At 44.5% G+C, this 19,938-nt stretch overlaps 3 protein-coding genes across 5 annotated transcripts; 1 reads left to right on the plus strand and 2 right to left on the minus strand.

The window, feature by feature from the left end:
* Window positions 1-969: 969 nt before the first annotated feature.
* nup37 (nucleoporin 37) lies at window positions 970-12,303 on the minus strand. 3 transcript variants are annotated; one of them, XM_077594200.1, is made up of 10 exons: window positions 11,940-12,301; window positions 11,390-11,584; window positions 11,122-11,243; window positions 9,438-9,510; window positions 8,735-8,829; window positions 3,368-3,458; window positions 3,082-3,263; window positions 2,961-3,011; window positions 2,435-2,528; window positions 970-1,155 (listed from the first exon to the last, which is right to left on the minus strand). In XM_077594200.1, the coding sequence occupies exons 2-10, from the start codon at window positions 11,567-11,569 to the stop codon at window positions 1,042-1,044; spliced, it is 1,002 nt and encodes a 333-aa protein (XP_077450326.1). In that variant the 5' UTR covers window positions 11,570-11,584; window positions 11,940-12,301; the 3' UTR covers window positions 970-1,041. The 3 variants fall into 3 exon arrangements, with proteins under 3 accessions (XP_077450326.1, XP_077450325.1, XP_077450324.1); XM_077594199.1 differs by lacking the exon at window positions 970-1,155 and having other exon boundaries at window positions 1,551-2,528; window positions 12,034-12,303; XM_077594198.1 differs by lacking the exon at window positions 970-1,155 and having other exon boundaries at window positions 1,551-2,528; window positions 11,940-12,303.
* parpbp (PARP1 binding protein) lies at window positions 12,120-17,899 on the plus strand. Its single transcript, XM_077594196.1, has 10 exons — window positions 12,120-12,415; window positions 12,728-12,883; window positions 13,064-13,303; window positions 14,098-14,364; window positions 14,565-14,719; window positions 15,202-15,382; window positions 15,472-15,653; window positions 15,720-15,801; window positions 17,167-17,326; window positions 17,394-17,899. The coding sequence occupies exons 2-10, from the start codon at window positions 12,734-12,736 to the stop codon at window positions 17,609-17,611; spliced, it is 1,635 nt and encodes a 544-aa protein (XP_077450322.1). The 5' UTR covers window positions 12,120-12,415; window positions 12,728-12,733; the 3' UTR covers window positions 17,612-17,899.
* On the minus strand, window positions 17,834-19,170 carry pmch (pro-melanin-concentrating hormone). The gene is made up of 3 exons (XM_077594201.1): window positions 18,842-19,170; window positions 18,266-18,389; window positions 17,834-18,198 (listed from the first exon to the last, which is right to left on the minus strand). The coding sequence occupies exons 1-3, from the start codon at window positions 19,025-19,027 to the stop codon at window positions 18,146-18,148; spliced, it is 363 nt and encodes a 120-aa protein (XP_077450327.1). The 5' UTR covers window positions 19,028-19,170; the 3' UTR covers window positions 17,834-18,145.
* Window positions 19,171-19,938: the final 768 nt, after the last annotated feature.

Here is a 19,938-nt window from a genome sequence, read left to right on the forward strand (position 1 = left end):
CCATGCTAGCAAGCCAGCGATTCAGGAAGAAGCTTTTCAAAACAAATCTTTACTAACGGCATAAAGGTTGCGAAAGACTCCTTGACACTACGCACATTGAATGGAAAAATCAGAGCAAAGTACATTATTTTGGATCAAAACATGAAATGATAGATTACTACTGAGAAATGTCTATAAAGTCTAAAGCCTTGACGTGAACAGTAAAAACAAGAAGGTACTATCCCTGAATTGGGACCTCAGAAGGTTCTGTCTTTTGGCATGTTGTGGATGGCCCCTCCAAATGTCTGCTAACTGAAAACCCCTGATGTTTTTTTGGACAGTAACATCGATTTCACAGGGCCACCGAGGTAAAACAATGCATTATGTACACCCCCCACCTCCCACCACATCGTGTGTGATTTAGCTTCTCTGTGGTAGTTCCACACTTAACAGTGCGTGGAAGGGATCAGTCAAAAATATATTTCTCTCGTTTTGGGACGTGTCGAGGGGTGGGGAATGCTGGGAAAGTGGTAAGATGGATGGACGAAAGGCTGGCCGACGCGGTTTCTTTGCCTTTGAACTGCGCCACTACTGGCATGACATAACAGGTCAAAAAGGTGTGGGTTGAGTTATGCACAAGCGCCCGGATAACCACACCACGCATCAGCAAGACGAGAGCCTGCCAAGCACCTAACTGGCCCAGTGCTAACGCGATATCGTGGTGAGTTATGACACCGGGGGATGCAAAAGAGCACAAGATATAGGAAGTTTTAAGAGGTCTGCGCACTCGGCGGGGGAAAACCACAATGTGCCTAAGCGATAAAATCCTGCTCATGTGGAGTGTGAGGAAATTGGCAGAGAAATTGCCACATCAGTGTTCACGGATAAGACGGATGAGGTGTAGCTGACATGAGAGGCAGGAAATAGAGCACGGGGCAAAAAAAAAATGGAATACAACATGTCCACAGAATCCCATGCACACGCTACATCTACTCAGAAAAAAAAATATTTTATTGAATCCGTGACAAGAACAGCAGCAGAGGCGAGAGAACGTGCTTCTCGCTACATCTCCGTCATCCAGAAGCAAAGTATTCGGTCACCTCCCATCACGCACAGCGGGAGCGTGCGGTGCCAGCTCATGCCAGAGCCCACCCTCACCGAACCCACTGTCACGGGCTGGGATCAGAAGGGAACAAAAAAAAAAAAGCTGTCCTGAGAAGCCGTAAAATAAAAAATAAAAAATGACTTCCCCGAAAACTAATGGTGTATGCGCTTTCCTATTGAGTGACCAGAGTTAGGTGTACTACATGACAAATCCAGTAATACAATTCATTCAATCCTTTGTTTTCAAACCAAGTACCATATGTTATGCACTGTAAATGGCGCTTTTATTTTTCTACACTTTGCTTGGGTGTGCGTTTCTATTATAACCAATATGTATATTATTTAATCTTTGTCTCGGCGAAAATGCGATTTATATTCCAACTTTTCTTTTTCGTTACACGTGTTAGAAGGTGAAACCTATGGGATGCGGGGTTTATGCATTTGGTTTCATATATATATCTATATATATATATATATATATAGATATATATATAGATATATATTTATATATATATATATATGTTTGTTTGTGTTAAGGATACCTGAAGAACCAATCAAGGGATTATTACCAAACTTGAAAGACGTGTTGGTAATATCCAACAGAAGCGGTGATTCAATTTTAGGGTAAGGGAGTCAAAGGTCAGAGGTCAGAAAAAGAATTCTGCGATAATGAATAGCCATATTTAATTGAAACGTCCACGGTAGGTGATATGAAAAAGAGTGGTGACTTTTTGTGGTATGAGGGCAAAGGTCGAGAGCCCTATCTACAAAATTTGCCGATGCTTTGAATTTGACTGCTTAAGACCGATTCAGTTTCTTAATTTTCCTTGGGCTGTGATGTTAGCAAGAGCTTTACGGGAGTTGGATCTTTGCGCTTATGCCTAAAGATCATGGGAATCCAAACCAATTCTCAACGGCTGAAGGACGACAGGTTTTCATTCCAACCGATGAAGCGGAAACAGTTTCACCAATCTGGTGTTTTAAAAGTACAACACTAAGTCGGATGCAAACAGGTGCTGCTTGTTTCAGAAGAAACCTCAGTGGTTAAACTTACCGCGCTGTATCAGTTGGAACAAAAACGATACTAAATAGTTTAATACAAATATTCTGGACGCCCCTGCTTTGCATGGTTTTGCAGTTCAACTATCAATGGCGAGAGTGCAGCCCATTTGAACTGGGAGGGGCTTGCATTAGATGCACAAACGTTTGTTCGCTGACGGACCCCTCCCCGGCTGAAACAAATTGGACATCTACAAGTGATACATTCATTTAAATTCACAGTCAATGGCTGAATAGAACCACAACATTGGACGTCTCTTATTGTCAACGGTATTGAAAGTTGATCACTGACTTGCGGATGGCCAAGATGGTGGATCAAAAGCTGACTGTTGATCTTCCCAAGACCTCCGGTAGTGGCGAAAAGATTTTCTTGGACTCGGGACCACCTGGGGATAAAAAAAAAAAAAGAAGTCCTTCATAAAACACTTGACATTTAAAAGTTAATTCCAGCAGCGAACTTACAAAGCAGCACATCTGCCTGTGCGTTGACGTCCGCTCGGGCAAAAACTTCCAAAATACCCAATATTTCTGGCCCCATTTTCACGCCATTTTGAAAATGTATTCGCACGAAATCCAGAGCATAAACAAGAGATTACGACTCTCTGTGCAGCCTTTAAAAACAGGCCATGCGCGTAATAATCGGCTGAGCAAACATCGTAACGAGCAATATGGAAGGATATTTATAGTTATTTATGCAAAGGGGATGCTGGTTTTGTGCTTCCGCCGGGCGCCACCGCAAGAGGCTGGAATTTGCCACTTGGTGGAAAAACAGGTGGCACGCACGCGGGTCGAAAATGTTGGCAGGAAAAGTTTCTTACTTGAAATGCTGGGCTTTATCTCTGTGCGCCGGCCTTTTTTCTTGCGGGTAGCTGCAAACGGGAGCAGAATTTTAGGCTGGAGTTTCTTAGCTAGCATGACGCGGCTAGCACGAATGCCAACCTGGAGCGAGTGATGTCCCAGACGATCCAGTCGCCACCCGCCACCGCGCCCACTTTGACGGTGTTGGCCGGGCACCAGTCGGCAGCGCTTAGTGGTGACTGACCGCAGTCCAGCGACAGAATGGCCTGCTGGCTCACCAAATCGTAGAAGCGGATGGTGCCCTTCTTCTCCGCCACCATCAACTGAGGATGACAAAACGGACACTATGGCTTCACAACACCCGGAAGAGTTCAAATTGAAGTTTCTAAGGTGCGAGTTTGCCCCTGAAGTAGTTCTAAAAGGCTACCTGGAAGACTTCCTTTGGGTGCCAGCACACACTGATGCCAGGAGAGCAGAGTGGGAACGTAGCATTTTCATTTCCATCCAGATCCCACACCCTGGAAGAAATGACAACTCAATACCTCGCATTGCCAATTATTGTGCCAAAATATAAGAAAACTAGTCAGTGGAAATGCACTTTTTATTGCTGTGCTCCATGTTCTTGTAAAAATGGACTGCATCAGAAGGTTATGAGAAAGTTTGAAATGGTGAAAGAATGCATTCATATGTTACTACATGAAAATTGAAAACATCACAGTAATGATATTGGTGAGGAGGCTTTGTCTTGAAGGTAAATCTTTGATTAAGGATGGATGGACAACAGTATAAATGCTCTCCTTTTCTGTTTGTTTTTTTTTTTAACCAATTCCATTCAATTTTTGTCAATTTCATCAAATTCATAAGAACAAGTGTTGACTTTCAGCGCATTTCATAAGCACAACTTAAAGTTATTTTTATGTGTCCTTCAGTTATATATATATAAAAAAGGACATCCAAGCGAGCTAAAATTTGCTATCCTGGACACAGGCCCTTTATTTTACTGCGCTGACGACATTTGGAACTGTTGCCCCAGTGCGGACTTTATGGTTTTACTACAGAACTTTTCACTTACTTTTATAGTAGGAAAATGAATGCTGAATAACTGTTGGGGAAAGCAGGAGGATTTCTGATAGCAAAAGCAGCACCAATGGACGTCATAAAGGATTTGGACAGGAGGAGAAATGTGGTTCCGAGAGACGTGGATCTTTGGTTAACCGCCTCGGTATGAGGAAAGGTAGAGAAGAGGGCAAAAGAGGGGGGCTTTAAAAGGAACTTGCTAAGACAGGAACTGACGGATGAGGTCACCTCGCACGCTGCCTCCCGCAAATGTGCTCCATTTTGCTTAAAACTATTACCAACGCAGAAAACCCCTTCCCACGAAAGAATATTCCCAGCTGACCCTCACGAGACCACAACGGCAAAACAATAACTCGGCCGTATTTTTTCGCAGACCGCCGGGCCAGCAGAGGCGAAGCTCCGTTGCACGCTACTCGAACGGTGCCAAAGTGCGGTCCACGGCTCTCCCCTTCAAACAGGGCTCCGCGGTCGACAGAAAAAAAGACAAAAAAAACAAAAAAGCAAAGACACGTGACACCGTTGACCCGATGAACGCTACAACGCCCGGGTCGCGCCAAAAGACATCTGAGGTTGGACGGAGAAAACACGGAAATCTACTGGACCTCGGTTTCCATCTCGGTGCATACTTTTCTATAACTTTTACAGATGGGGTTACTTTGACCTTCTGGGAACTTTTGACCCCCCAGCGTAGAGCTCTTCGGCTGCCCTTGACTGTGCGAGAGGTCAAATCCATTTTCAGTGGGTGAGACGAAAGTGTTAATAAACTTTTTTGATAAAGTTCCTTTTTTCATATTATTTAACCCATTGCTGCCATTGAAGGAAGTGCTGGTCGGAAATTGGGCCCCATTACGTCATTCTTAGAAGAACGGGATCGGCTAACAAAAAAAAGATCGGGTTATTAAGATGTATTTTTTATTTTAAGAATTAAGAATTAACCATTGATGGCAATAGAAGTCTGCCAGAAACATTGCTGCTAACCCTCCCAGTCAAAATGGATGGAACGACTAGCAGCGCCAATGGCAGTGAAAGATAATCACTCAATGCCAGCCTTCCCAGTTTATCCAAATGTATCACGATGAGGGATGTCCTCAATCCGATCACGCCCCAAGTGTAGTAGCAGTACAGTGGTACCTCGACCTACGATCAGCTCTACCTACGACATGCTCGAGGTACGATGAAAATTTCAATCGAATAATTCGCCCGCGATACGATCAAAATTTCGAGATGCGACCACGCCAGGAGGCCATGACATGAGAGGCTGTTTATCATTGTAGTGCACTGTCTTTTTTTGCTGCATCTCTTTCGTGTATAACAGATATCTACGAGCACTAAACGATTTATTCAGACGAGTTTCGACCAGGAAACGCACAACGCGCACGCACGGGAAAAAAGAGGGCTTTCTGGGTAATGAAGTATACTCGTGCACACAACACCGATAGGCAATGGCACCCTTTCTCAGAATAAAACTTCATTACCCACAATCAATACGTGGGTAGGCTGTTATTCCTTCCTTAGCCTGTTAGCTCCCACGATCGCTCATTCAAGACAACTTCTCGTTGGCAAGTGGTTGTGCGTTATCGTAATGTGAGGACATTTGTGTGCATCATTTTCGGAATATTTTGACGGGAATACAACAGCAAACAGCCCATCGATAGCGAACGTGAGGGTGGAGGCGTGGCAAACAGCTAACCCGCCCATGACGAAGGTAAAAAAAATATATATATATATAGAATTCAGTTTTGTGTAAAGTTACATTAAACATATGTTTGAGTGTCTGTATATATTAATCCAAGTTCATTTAAATTTGTTTGTTTGTTTACAAGTGCCGTGGATAAAGTCCCCCCGAACACCCCCCCTCCGCCTCCGTGTATGTTGCTGTCTCTACCCTCCGCGAAATGCGTCTAATTTTACTTCTATTAAAAACATTTTATTACTATTAAACCACTAGTTATGTGTTACTTTGTTAATAGATGGCGAATTAGAAGAAATAAAACATTTTTTCCAATCCAATATCCTGTTTTTGGTGTTTTTTCAGAGGGTTGGAACGAATTAATTTGTTTTTAGTTCATTTCAATGGGAAACGTCCGCTCGAGTTACGAAAAGCTCGACATACGATCTCAGTCCCGGAACGGATTACGATCGTATGTCGAGGTACCACTGTATTAGGAATTATGCGGGAAAAAATGGGTTTATAAGATTGTTTTTAATTAAAGTCAAAGTAGTAGTAGGAATGAATGCATTCTTGTGCAAAAATTGCATTTTGTCATGTTTTATCTATATTATATTATCTATATTTTAGTAATAATTTACTTTTTAGGTCACCTTGAAAATGTTGACAAAGTTGACTCTAACACATTACTCCATGTGATTTAAGAAGAAAAGTGAAGCGAAGTTCTCTATAAAGCAGCAGGTGCCTGTCAGCTGTTTACAGTGAACCCGGTCAACCCTAAATCCCAGCAGGAGTGTGTCATTCCCCTTTTTGCTCTTTAGGTGGCGCGTCGGCCCACCGCCTGCTCGTTTGGGCTAAGACAAAGCAAAGTGTTGAGAGAGAGAGAGAAAGAGAGAAAGAGAGGGAGAGAGAGGGAGAGAGAGAGAGGGAGAGAGAGAGAGGGAGAGAGAGGGAGAGAGAGAGAGGGAGAGAGAGGGAGAGAGAGGGAGAGAGAGGGAGAGAGGGAGAGAGGGAGAGAGAGGGAGAGAGAGGGAGATTGAGGGAGAGAGAGGGAGAGAGAGGGAGAGAGAGGGAGAGAGGGAGAGAGAGGGAGAGAGAGGGAGAGAGAGGGAGAGAGAGGGAGAGAGAGGGAGAGAGAGGGAGAGACAGGGAGAGAGAAATAAATAATAATAAATAATTATTCGCTTGCCCTATTGGGGGCTGGCTAAGTTGAGTGAAAATAAGCGATTTGGGGGTCCACGTCACGGACAAGCTCTCCTGGTCTACCAACGCAACGGCAGTGGTGAAGAAGGCCCAGAAGCGACTCCATTTCCTGAGGGTACTCAGGATGAACAACTTGGACACTAAGCTTCTGGTAACCTTCTATAGAGCCACCGTGGAGAGCATCCTGGCATACTGCATTACAGTGTGGTACGCTGGAAGCACGGCAGCAGACACAAAGGCCATGCAGAGGGTGATCAACACTGCCCAGAAGATTATCGGCTGCTCTCTGCCCTCACTGGATGACATTGCCAGCCATCGCTACCTCAGCAGAGCCAGGAACATTGTCGGGGACCCATACCACCCTGGTCACAACCTGTTCCAGCTGCTGCCCTCTGGCAGACGCTACAGGTCTCACAGAGCACGGACAAATAGACTTAAGGACAGTTTTTTCCCACAGCCATCAGGACTCTGAACTCAAGTTAGCACGACACACAATCCATTCTGTGCAATAACTTTGGGGTGTGCAATAACAATGTGCAATATCTTTGAAAGCTGTGCAATAGAATAGAATTCTATGCAATATTTTGGAATTCACCTAGCCGGGATGTGACTTTTTATACTTTTAATAGTATTATTTATGTTTTTTTTTACTGGGAAAACACACTTTGAAAAGCTTGAAGTAGCACCACCAATTTCGTTATATGCAGCTGTGTATGATGACAATAAAGGCTTTTGAATTCTTTTATTTATTTTTTTAATATTATTTTTTTTAAAGAGCAGTATGATGATGTCATCTATTTCCCATGTATTTAGGAACAAAAATGGCTATTTTTACATCAAGAGGCCATTGTGTTATTTTTACATGAAAGGAAACTACAAAAAAAGAGGACTCAAATAGACTGAATTTTCATTCATCTTTCTAGTTCAAAATGTTCCCATTGCACCAAGAAATGGAAGAGGACGTAAATTGCATTGAGAGACTGCTACAAAAAAATATTAGGCTGAATTTGTGCATAAAGACAAAAACATGAGCGTGTAATTTGATTTCAATGTCAAAAAGCTTTCGCATTTTCTTTGCTGGGTCCTAATGGCATTTTTAGATGCCGGCGGTTGAGATCTAAGCCACGAATAGCATCACTAACTCGCCGTTTGTGGAAATAAATAAATAAATCTCACAACATTTTCAACGGCTTGCTTTTAAAACTGCTTTTCAATTGAATTTGGGTTGAAATTGAACTGCTCACAAAGTTTCCACTTTCGGAGAACTTGTGACCTTCAAACAAGTCGAGTGAGTACAAGCGCCATCCCAACACTGTCTGACCGAAGGCGGAGTTTGCCTATGAGTGTAAGAGGGCCGGAGCTTAATCTTCTTTCACGTGCGTGTTGGGCCGCTTTGTGGCTTTTTTTTCCCTCTCCGGCCGAGAGCGGATGGAAACATCAGCAGCAAAACAAGCAGCTAAAAAGCCGCTGACAAGCTCGGGAAAAGCCGTCATGGGGCCCTCTCTGGGGGCGTGTCCCGGAGGTGACCCTTGCTACTCCTCCTTGAACTTTTTTTTTTCTACCCAAGGCCCCCTCCGCACTCATCCCAGAGTGAGCGAAAAACCTTCTGGGGCTAATTGGATTTCCATATTTAAGCAATTAGCTCGCAAAAAGGCTCGACGCTTACGCACGGTCACAGCGGAGCGTGTTGTGCTTAGTGTCACGTTTCACTGTGGAAACACGGCCGGGACTTTCTGAACCCGTAACAGAAGAAGAACAGAACTCCAAACCAGAAGCCGGGGCCCAGAACGCGTCGACCATAGCGTACGCAGCGGAAAGAAGAAGAAAAACAAAGGCTTCTCTGACCTGCAAGCGTGGTCGTCGCCGACAGAAGCGATTTGCTTCCCTTCACTGGGCTCGAAGACCAAATGGTTAATGTAGCCGCTGTGGCCCCCAATCTCCTTCAGAAAAGACACAAAGGACAACAGCATTTTCAGAGGAATGGCATTAAACGGTGAAACATTTTGGCATGGTGATTGACACCTTGGAAATTCAAGAAAATTTCATGGAAAACATCAAAACCCTGTGTCGCTCTCTTATATAACCCTTGCGAGCAACTTTTATTTTCCTTCACGGACATACTTTCTTTATCTTCTGTCAACAGCTATCACCATCAACGGCAGTTAAGTTTAGAATCGAGGCGACGGCACGCCGTCGGCTACCATTGGCGGGGCGAGACGTTCAAGCCATTTGAAGTGGGAGGGTTAGCAGCGAACAAATGTCGCTGCCAACCCTCCCACTTCAAATGGCTATGGCAGTGTTTACCAACCTTTCTTGAGCTGCGTCACAATTTTTGCATTAAAAAATTCTCAAGGTACACCACTAGTTGAAAATCGAATTTAAAACTATGTCACCTATCTTAATTAAAAGAAACATCTTAAAAGAATTTAAAAAAAAATAGGCAGGGATCTCCTGCACCCCCCGAAAGGGATTGCACCCTGGGCAGTCGCCCACATTGCCCATAGCAAAAATGGCCCGTGACCATGGATGGCCCAGAGAGTTAACATACCTTGACCTCGAATTGATCCCGAAGGTCCGACGTCAAGAGTCTAATTTTTTTGTCGGAGGCCGCCGTGCAAAATCTGCAAAACGGAAGACAGCGTGTGAAAACAAAGTAAAAACATGCAGGGGTGTAGGAGGGGGGCAGGGGGGAAGGCAGGTCACTCCAAAAATGCACTTTGTGCGCGGAAGAAAGTCGAACGAGCATGTAATTGTGCGCTAATGTAAACATGAGGGCGAAAGAAGGACTCCCTCCCTCGCTTTCCTCTAATCACAGTGTTATTATTCACACAATTACACTGACAGGCAAAACACACAACGCGAGAATTTGCGAGAGATGTCGGCGCAGGCCGCACATTAGGATGTTATTATGAAGTGTGTCAAAGCAAAGTGATGGATGTCAAACAATGGGAAGTGCTCAAATTAACCGGCACGACAAGGCGGCAAGCGTAAATGAGGGAAAAATCTGTAAAAATAAAATAAAAATAAAAAAAAATATCAAAGGAAATGACTCAATACTTTTAAAACCAGTTTTTTTTTCTTGGTGTGTTGTTTTCATTCATTTTTAGGGAAAAACAATCATTTAATTTTAATAGTATTTTTTGTCATATTGACCTAAGAGAAATTCTTATTTCATGTTTCCATAAGTCAACATGTCCGGACCCGCAAAAAAAACTCTCCATTGATACCCATTCAAACAGAACCCCCATAAATCCCACTGATGTTAAAATAAGACCCACAAAATCAATACCCATTTTCTGACTTTCAAAACCAAAAATAAATATTGATGGTCATTTTTTATAACCAAAAACATAAATTGGCACTGAAAGAGTTCACAGGGCCAGCGAAACCTTTTGTATGAGCTCTCATTGAATATTCTGAATAAATAAAAATAAGTAATTCCTGATGTCTTTCCTGGCAACTTCTGGTTCTCACTTCCAGCACAATAACAAACGCGCTTGAAAGCTCAGCATTATGCAACGACGGTGCTCGCACGCCGGAATCCTCCGACCTGGACAACCAATTAGTGGAAGAGAAAGCATTGGCGAAAACGCTGCTGCTTGTCCTGGATGGAATTTCAAATGAATAATCACAATCTGGACATCCAGACCCTGGTCTGACATCTCATACATGCGTTCTTGTGACGCCGACGCATGTGTGAAGAGCATTAATAACAGAATTCACAGAGTACTCAAATTTTAGGCCAATTCTGACATCAAGAATTGTGGCATGAGACACGAGTGCTCTAAAGCATATATCATTTAACCTCTGAAAAAAACATCCAGAAGCACTGTAAGGAGATAATCAAGTGCTTGGGTGGAGAACCCGTGGCTCTCGAGCTGCATGCGGCTCCTGGCCAAAATGAATGCGGTTCTCTACCACAGCAACCTCCAGGGTAGATGATGTGTTAACTCTAGCTAAGTTGCATTTGATGTGTGGGTTGAGGGTGGACACTTACCTAGAAATTAACATATTGTTGTGTTGTAAGGGAAAGAAAGTGTGATGGTGAATAATAGTTTTAATTGTGTTTTTGTGTGTGTCTGTCCGCTCTGCTCTTTGAGTCTCACAATTTTTGCTCTTTGTGTCTAACTTGTTCTCCACCCCTAATCAAGAGTAATATAATTGACCTTCAAATGATCACCTAAGAATTAAATTACCTGGACCTCAAATTAAGCCCCGATGAAGCTCACTACCTGATCATGGGAATCCGGTCAAGATGGGACTCTGGGCTCCAGGCAAGCGTGTCCACTGGCAGTTCGTGAAGAAACGCTCTGACAACATTGAACTCCACTCCCTCCACGTTCATGTTCTCCTCCTGACGAGAGACTTCCCTTCATCACCGAATGGCAAAAAAAACACCAAACGGATGCTGCTCGTGTTTCCGAAATTAAACCGACAAATACTTTCTCGGCGATGGCCAAATGTTGCGAGCGGCCGCGTGGCAGGGTGGCGACGTCCCACCTGGAATAGGCAGGTGGCCACTACCACATACTGGTTGCAGCTGTAGGCCAGCAAAGATGCAGGTATGCCGGAAGCGAAGGGGCTGAACTCCACCGCATGGACGTAGTCGTCACACGGTACCGTATAGCTGGGACATCGACTGGCGTTGTCCCCGCCGCCCAGTGCCTTGCCCGAACTCATCTTGGACACCAGCCACTGGAACATATACAGTATACATTCATTTAAAAAAAACTACAGGGGTTCGTTTTCATACTCAAATCATAAACAAACATTTGCGAATTGTGCAAACGATCCTCCGCCCCGGCATACTCAAAATGGATTGGACGTCTAACAACGTCAACGGCAGCCACTGAGTTCATTTCACAAGCACGAATACACCATACGAAAAGAAGCCACAAACCTCATGTACTTAATAAATTTGCAGAAATATGCGCGTTTTACTATAAAATATATGAACTCTCGAGTCACACAATGAGAGCCACAGTGTATCCAATTCTATTGATGATGTCTATTCAAAATTCTGCCCTGAAACCTCTTATAAAGACTTTACCGTGCGATCAAAGGCAAAGAAAGCTTCCTCTGATGAGTAAATTTCAAATTTGACTTTCAACAAAATGCAGAAAGGCGAAATATTAACAATTCACCTAATTTTCAGAAACTGTCGTGAAAAAGACACATGTGCTTGTTGTCAATGTTTTCCGGGTTTTTGTGGAATCTACCATTACGCTACGAACTCAGGGGGGAGAATATATGAGGATTTATTAAATTAACATTTAAATGTGTCATCAGAACAACTATATTTATTTTCAGGAATTATTTTCTGACTATGAAGATGACTGGAGACATAATGTAGCGTTTTAAATCACTCGTTAGTTACAAAAGGGAGCTATAAAAGGGTGATGTGGTCCCCTGTAAACCGATTGGCGTGTTACTATTGAGTCACCCGTCTTTAAATTTTCAAATCAGCCGCTTTGTTTTTGTACATACTGTGGGTGTGTAAAAGTCCAAGTAACAACAATTTTGCAGGTAAGTTTAAATGATCGGCAATTTAAATCGTACACCTTTTATCAAATCCTATATTTACTATTTTAAAAAAATATTTTATTTTTGATGACTGTAATTTATTAACTATGAGCAAAGAGACAACCTAGGTCCTAGGACATTGGATGTTCGTGTTTCATTGCCATTGACGGCGATAGACGTAGAATCCATTTGGAGTGGGAAGTCATTCAATTGCCGACAGCCCTCCCGCTCCCAATGAATTAGAAGTCTATCGCCGTGAATAGAATTAAAGGCAATTAAAGCATGAACGAATTGAGAAAAATGCTATGGTTTCAGAGAGCAATGGCAGCTGTCAGTGAGCGTTTGAAGCAGATGCTGAGAATTTTCCGGAGAGAGAGCCACCGCTTGCTGGACTCTGAGAGGACCACCGTGCATGGGGCCGACGCTATGTTGATGGTGCTGCAGCTGGTCGTGGCGCAAGTCAACAAACAAGTGAGTGCAATCCAGTAGAAAGGTGGTACATCTTCATCACCTCTAGCACACACCAGCGACACGCTCTCACATATTCCCAAATTGCCTCGCCGGAACTGTGTGAGAGCCCATCATCGCGTTTCCACCCGCCACGAGAAATTGACAAATTGCAGCACCGGCTGTCTTTCCTCTCGGTGACAGCAAAGCGGCGAGTTTCGAGCGACACTCAGCGACGTACTGCTGGTGTGGAAAAACATACTGGCGGACAGACTGGGATTGACATCCCCTTACGACGAGGCCTCGCGATCCGAGAGGCACGACTCCATAGGCAAGGCGTACGAAGTCTTCCTGAAGCGTTCCAACGCCGTGGATCTGGCCGACGTCGTGGTCAAGTACGGAAGCATCAGGCGAGATTCAGACCCCGAAGAGCTTGTCAGTCCTGTGAGTAGAATGTCTGGACAGAATTTTGCACCTTATTTTTTAATTCATTATCAATTCAAGTCAAGTATTTACTAGTATTTTGCAGTACGCCCTGTACCAAAAGTAAATTTAGTTCTGGGAGAGTGGAATTTTTCTGAACCGCGTATCCTCACTAGGGTCGCGGAGGGTGCTAGAGCCTATCCCAGCTAACTATGGGCACCAGGCTGGGAACACCCTCAATTTGTGGCCAGCCAATCACAGGGCACGAGGAGACTGACAATCATTCACGGTCACACTCATACCTAGAGGCAATTTAGTGTCTTCAATTAGCTTAGCATGCATGTTTTTGGGATGAGGGAGGAAACCGGTGTACCCGGAGAAAACCCAGGCGAGCCCAGGGAGAACATGCAAACTCCAGACAGTGAGGACCAACCTTGGATCGAACCCTCGACCCCAGAACTGTGAGGCCGACGCTCTAACCACTTGTCCCCAGGCCACCTCGGACGTATTATTGATAAACTTAACTTTATTTTATTGAGACTTGAATTCGTTGGTTTTTTTCGAGCAAATGAAGGTATGTTTTCAGAGAAAAGGGTTGTAATTTTGGAATTTCCTTGTTAAAATGCGGCCTCGTGATACTTTCTTGTTAAAATATTACGACTGCGTTGGGGAAAAACATTAATCTTCTCGTGAGACCGCAACTTTTCATCCTGAATCCTGATAGAATGTCTTTGTTCTCATAGGGATTAGAAAGACAATATTTGCTTGCCGCTTGCCTTCCTTAATAGTAAAAGTTGCCTCTTTTTTTTCCGTAGGCCCAGCTCTACGACTTCCTGTCAGTCACCACGGTGGTCTCGGATGCGTCTGTCCCGTCTACACCGCCCCCCTTAGCTCGAACGTGCACCTCTCGTATCAAATCCACGGTGAGAAGAGTGTTCCTGGCCTACCTGAGCTTGCTGGTCAATGCCAAAGACGACCTGGCGGTGGCGCTCACGCTTGACGTCCCAGCCCGGGCTTTCAGCCAACAGACGTTCGCTGATGTCAGGCGGGAGGCGCGCCGGAGCAGCATGTCCCTGTTTTTGGTATGCGACCGATGTCAATTTGATTCAAAACTCACTCAATGACTTTATCAAGAGTAGACGTCCAATCCATTTGATCTGGAAGGTCTGACGGCCTTCCTAATTTAAATGGTCTATCGCTTTCAATGAGTTGCATTATTGACGTGATGCAACTCATTGATGTTGATAATAATACGACTTACAAAGGTTCTCCTCACCTTCAGGCAGTCACGTCATTCGTGAGAGCCATCCAGCTCGGCGGCAAGGGCTACACACCGGCGCCCTCAGATCCGCTCAGGAAGCACATCAAGGGCCTGTTCGCCTTCATCCACTTTCTGGACGGCCTGCAAGAGAACCTTGGCGAGATTACGGACCCGAGGTACCGAAACCGCCCCGTCTCAGTGTGCTTCGCTCTGATTAATCATGAAAAAAGCCCAGCTCACACAATATAAATAAACAGAAATACTTCGAGTGTGCGCGTATACTGATGTTGGCCAGCAATCTAGGTCTGGCGCCGCAACGCGTGTGCTTATCAGGAATGATTTAGCCTTCAGATCATGTGAAGGGGCAGGCATCTCGCAGCACCATGTCGGGGCTTTCGGTTCACGAGACACGGATGAACTTGGACTGTCGGCAAATGTGCACTTGTTCGTGCACCGACACTTTCTGCTGACAGTTCACCACCCCTCTAATATTGGGGGATTTTACCTCAGCGGCGCCAATATATCGTCCACTTAACAGGTCGATTGCCATGGACGGCGATAGGTGTTCATTCGCTGCCGCCATCTCGTTCAAATGGATCGATGCCTATCGGTGAGAAACTTTTTCAGAGTTTTGATTTAGCTCTCATTTTCCTGACAGCGTGTGCGCTTCCAAGCTGTTGTGCGCCATTCAAGGGGTTCTAGTGAAGGGTTGTAACTCGCGGGACGTCAGTCGCGCCGTAGAAGAGACGGCCGACCACCTGAAGGAGGAAATCTGCAAACTCTGCAAGGCCCAAAAGGACACGACGCTTAGGGAAGGAAGCGGAATCAGTCCTGCTAGGGTAACTTACTTTTTCATAAACGGGAGGGAGGTCTCATTGTCTTACTTTTGACTTCTCAATATGGGTTTTGAAATTGTCATCTCTTTAAGCCAAAAGCATTCGCCGTGAACCACGGCACTGCGTACCGCGGCCGAGACACGGTCAAGGTGCTGCTGGCTCTTCTGGACGACGAGGCGGCGGCTCCCCTCGCGGCCAATGTGGCTGAACTGCTTTCCGAGGAGCAAGCCGTCTTTGACGGGATCGAGTGCACTTCGGTTCTCACCTGGTTCAGGTTCGCAAACGTTCCGAAAAGAACCGAAACGCTCCACGATCCCCTAAAACCGAGCCCCTTCCTCAGGTCCCCCGAGGCACCCGCCGGATGTTCTCCAGAACCCCTGAAGCAACGAGCCCGGAGCCGCCTCAACCTGCTCAAACCCAAAGTAACGCGGCCGCCCCAGCCACATCAAATAATGTCTTTACATGCTGTCGTTTCTTACCGCGCTTGTTTATTCTTGCTCTGCCTGAGTAACTTCCAAGTTCCCGTTCGAGCGTTTGCACAGCTGCCTTTCCGCTTCCCGCCGGCTTGAAAGCGTCTACTGCGGTGGGAGGGGGGCCTTTGAGGGCTTTAAAGCCCACCGATCGGCGCTGCCCCGTTGCTTACCATGCACAGAGTAACGGCGAGAATACGCCGAGGATCCGACACCCAATCTTTTCCTTCCCCTCGCCCCGTGTTGTGGCTCCTGGCTGCTGCACGTGTGTTGCTTGCTAATTAGCCTCAATCAATCTTTGCTTTAAACATAATACCGAGGGGATAAAGATTAGCGACATCCTTTAACTCAACGGCTCCCGATGACCTCCCCATATTGTTTTTTTTTTTCGGGCCAAAAACCTGAGCGAAAACCGCACCTCATCTTCTGGCTATCTTATATTGCCAACTGACATGGAATGCAAACTATTTGCAGAAAATTAAGTACACTAAATTTTCAAAGGTGTTAAAATAGACACACACATATATGTGTGTGTGTGTGTATGTATGTATTTATATATATATATATATATATATATATATATATATATATATATATATATATATATATATATGTGTATATATATATATATATATATATATATATATATATATATATATATATATATATATATATATATATATATATATATATATATATATATATATATATATATGCATGCCTAGATGCATACATACATGCATGCATGCATACCTACATACATACATACATACATACATACATACATACATACACACACATACACACACATACACACACATACACATACATACACATACATACACATACACACATACATACATGCATACATGCATACATGCATACATGCACACATGCATACATGCATACATGCATGCATACATACATGCATACATGCATGCATGCATACATGCATGCATACATACATGTATACATACATACATGTATACATACATACATGTATGTATACATACATACATACATACATACATACATACATACATACATACATACATACATACACACACATACACACACATACATACGCATACATACGCATACATACGCATACATGCATACATGCATACATGCATACATGCACACATGCATACATGCATGCATACATGCATACATGCATACATGCATGCATACATGCATGCATGCATGCATGCATACATACATGTATACATACATACATGTATACATACATACATGTATACATACATACATGTATACATAATTTTAATCATTTAATGCGTACTTCTTTTCAAACATAAGACGCATAAGAGACCCCGAGCTGTCCAGTCCCAGTTTTCCTGCACCTACAGGGACGAAGAGGAACGGCCCCTCAATCGCGTTCTGGTCTTCCCCAGCTCAAGCCAATTCCTCACCTACGTGCACCCGGCACCCAAACCCAAAAGCGCAGCCGGGACCTCCGGTAACCCCCTATTTTTTTTTACATCGGGCGCCAGTTCACCATCTTCATGACCCGATCTTTCTCCCAGGCAAACCTTCTGAGATGGTGCCCATGCTAGTTCCGAGAAGCGAGAACGTTCAACCCCAACCGGAGTCGATCAAGACCATGACAAAGAAGAGGAAGCAGGCGGATGCACCAACGGAAAACGAGCCACTGCGGAAGAAGCAGCATGTAAAAACGAGGGTAAAAAGTCATAAGAAGTTGATTGTGGGACAGTCAACGCTCACCAGCTTCTTCAGAGTCTGAAGAAGCTGCTTGTTTTAGCATTTTTTGTGGAATCATGTCCTACTTTGAGGAACCAAAACAGTTTTTCAATACACCGCCCATGTCAACCCACAAGGAAAAAGTTTTTGTCTCTTTTTTTTGTGAGCATTTTGGCTGCTTTACTCTTGATCCAAGTGAGCTTTATTTTAAAAACCTGAAACCACACTGTATATATGTTGCACCGTTCAGTTGAAATCAGTTTTATTTTGCTTGACTCTGTAACTCATTTCCTCCCATTGACATCAATAAACATAGAATCCACCATTTTAATTGGGATGAATGGCATTGAATGATCAGGTTTCAGCGCCATTGGCGATGATAGACGTCCATTCGAGTTGGACTGGCAATGTAATTAGCAATTTAACAACTGATGCCCAGTTTCCTGATTTTGAGTGTAAATGGTAATATGCCAAAGTTACAGTTTGGTCAAAGTCTATTTTTAAAGCAGGTCTGATTTTTTCCAGCACGGCAATGACGGCCAATGAGATCAGGATGCTAGAAGACGACAGCTGTCAATTATGTCCCGCCCCAGCATGGTCGGTACACTCTTCCGATCATGCACCTCAGCACTGCGAAAATAACATAAAACATACAGGAAATATGTCAAGCGGAAGGATTCGAACATGTGGTGCTCACTCTCTATGTCCGTGTCCCTGCGGGCGAGGGTCTCCACAGGAGCAGTGCGGCTCCAGCGTAGATCGTCTGTCACCCGCGGTCGGTGGTCAAGCCCACGGAAACGGGAGGACCTTTGCTTTGTGTCCTGACGGGAGGAAAGCGGAGCATCCGATATTTGGGAAGGCTACTTGTACTTATTTTTTACATCCATTAGGGTCCTTCTGGTTTCATCAAGTGAAATAAAATCTCGGGATGGAGTTTGATGGCAATTCAGGGAAGAATGTCACTGCAAATTGCCAAAAGATAACTCATAGAATGTCAGAAAATTATCCGACGGTGAAAATTGAAGGATTTTGAAAGGTTAGGATTAAGCCTTCAATTCTTAAAAAAAAAAAACTATCAGGGTTAGACATTTTTAAGATAATGTATCTGCATTGACAGTGATAGACAAACTGGATCTGCCTTAAAAGTGAACTTTTTTTTCTTCCAAAATTAAACAATAGTTATCGCATATGAAATTGTTGACAGCTCCTCTTTTATTGATCAAAATCCAGAAATCAGATCATTCAACTACACATTTTACTTTCTTCTACTTACCAAAAGGACCACTTTGGGGCTTCCGTTTTCATCGGCGACATCCCACAACAAGTCCCCCCTCAGGGCGGCGTTCAGGTCTAACGGCAGCTCCCCGTTGTCCCTATCGTCTTGAATCCCGGCAACCCACGGTCTACTGAGGCCGGAGAAAAGCAGAAGGGCGAGAACGACGCGGCCGACAGAGGACATGTCGACACCAAGACGGTGATGCTCACACCTGGTCTGCGATGCCACGCCGATGACTTTTTATGGGGGAGCGTCACGGCTCCCGAGGAGATCTTGGGTGAAGGTCATGGTGAGGGTGAGACATCCTCTGATTTGTAACTGAATGGAGTTATGTATCTTTGTAATAAAGGGTCACAGAGTGCATGGCTTCATTGTGAAGCACGAAATAGATGCCGTCAATGCTAACCGGCGGGACCTCTTGTCAGGATCACGTCATAAACCACTCAAATTCTTCTCGTGATAAGGAACGGATTAAAATCCTGTCGATGTTCACTTTTGTGCTCATCATTCAGGGTTGTGTTCCCTGAAACCGAGAAGGCATCTGAAGCCAAACATCCGTGACGCTTCAGTTCTCGCGCAAACCAAAGCCGCACCAGGGCCTAAAGTTCTGGGAACGGCCCTGCAAATCCCGACTAATCCGACGCTTTGCGGTCGTCGGAAAGTTCCTCGAAAAGCTCATTCGTCCCCGTTTTCATCAGTCAAGGCAAAGTGCGACACCAGCAACACTTGCCTTCTCTTTTCTTCACTTCTCTTGCCACAAGGTACACATTGCGGTTGCTTGTGGGTCGCTCCCGAGAGGAGCCCCCGTGCTTTCCTGGAAACAATGCAACTGATGAGGAGCTCTCCAAGGAAAACACGATCTGACATCACGGCTTCTTCAAGTTCGCAGCTGAGCCAACACCGGGGAGCTTCAGTGAATTTCCACTGCCGACCTACCTCCCTTTCAAAAACGGGACTGTCTCTTGCTAGCTTTTTTTTCCGTGCGCGCCAATATTCCAGGCTTGGGGACAGGGAAGAATGCACTTCCTCAATAATAGTTCTTCGTTCACCATCCAATTGAGCAAATTTAACTCACTGACCACCATTGATGTCGA

Source organism: Stigmatopora argus, chromosome 23, assembly GCF_051989625.1.
Source record: "Stigmatopora argus isolate UIUO_Sarg chromosome 23, RoL_Sarg_1.0, whole genome shotgun sequence".
Taxonomy (NCBI): Eukaryota; Metazoa; Chordata; class Actinopteri; order Syngnathiformes; family Syngnathidae; genus Stigmatopora; species Stigmatopora argus.

Coding starts and splice junctions, on each gene's coding strand:
- pmch (XM_077594201.1), bottom strand. CDS start 19,027: ATGTCCTCTGTCGGCCGCGTCGTTCTCGCCCTTCTGCTTTTCTCCGGC. Junction 18,390..18,841: donor GCCCCAAAGTGGTCCTTTTG/GTAAGTAGAAGA, acceptor TCCTCCCGTCAG/GACACAAAGCAAAGGTCCTC. Junction 18,199..18,265: donor CAGGGACACGGACATAGAGA/GTGAGCACCACA, acceptor TTATTTTCGCAG/TGCTGAGGTGCATGATCGGA.
- parpbp (XM_077594196.1), top strand. CDS start 12,734: ATGGCAGCTGTCAGTGAGCGTTTGAAGCAGATGCTGAGAATTTTCCGG. Junction 15,383..15,471: donor GCGGAATCAGTCCTGCTAGG/GTAACTTACTTT, acceptor CATCTCTTTAAG/CCAAAAGCATTCGCCGTGAA. Junction 15,654..15,719: donor TCGGTTCTCACCTGGTTCAG/GTTCGCAAACGT, acceptor CCCCTTCCTCAG/GTCCCCCGAGGCACCCGCCG.
- nup37 (XM_077594199.1), bottom strand. CDS start 11,569: ATGAGTTCGGGCAAGGCACTGGGCGGCGGGGACAACGCCAGTCGATGT. Junction 9,511..11,121: donor GACCGGATTCCCATGATCAG/GTAGTGAGCTTC, acceptor TCCGTTTTGCAG/ATTTTGCACGGCGGCCTCCG. Junction 2,529..2,960: donor GATAAAGCCCAGCATTTCAA/GTAAGAAACTTT, acceptor TTTTATCCCCAG/GTGGTCCCGAGTCCAAGAAA.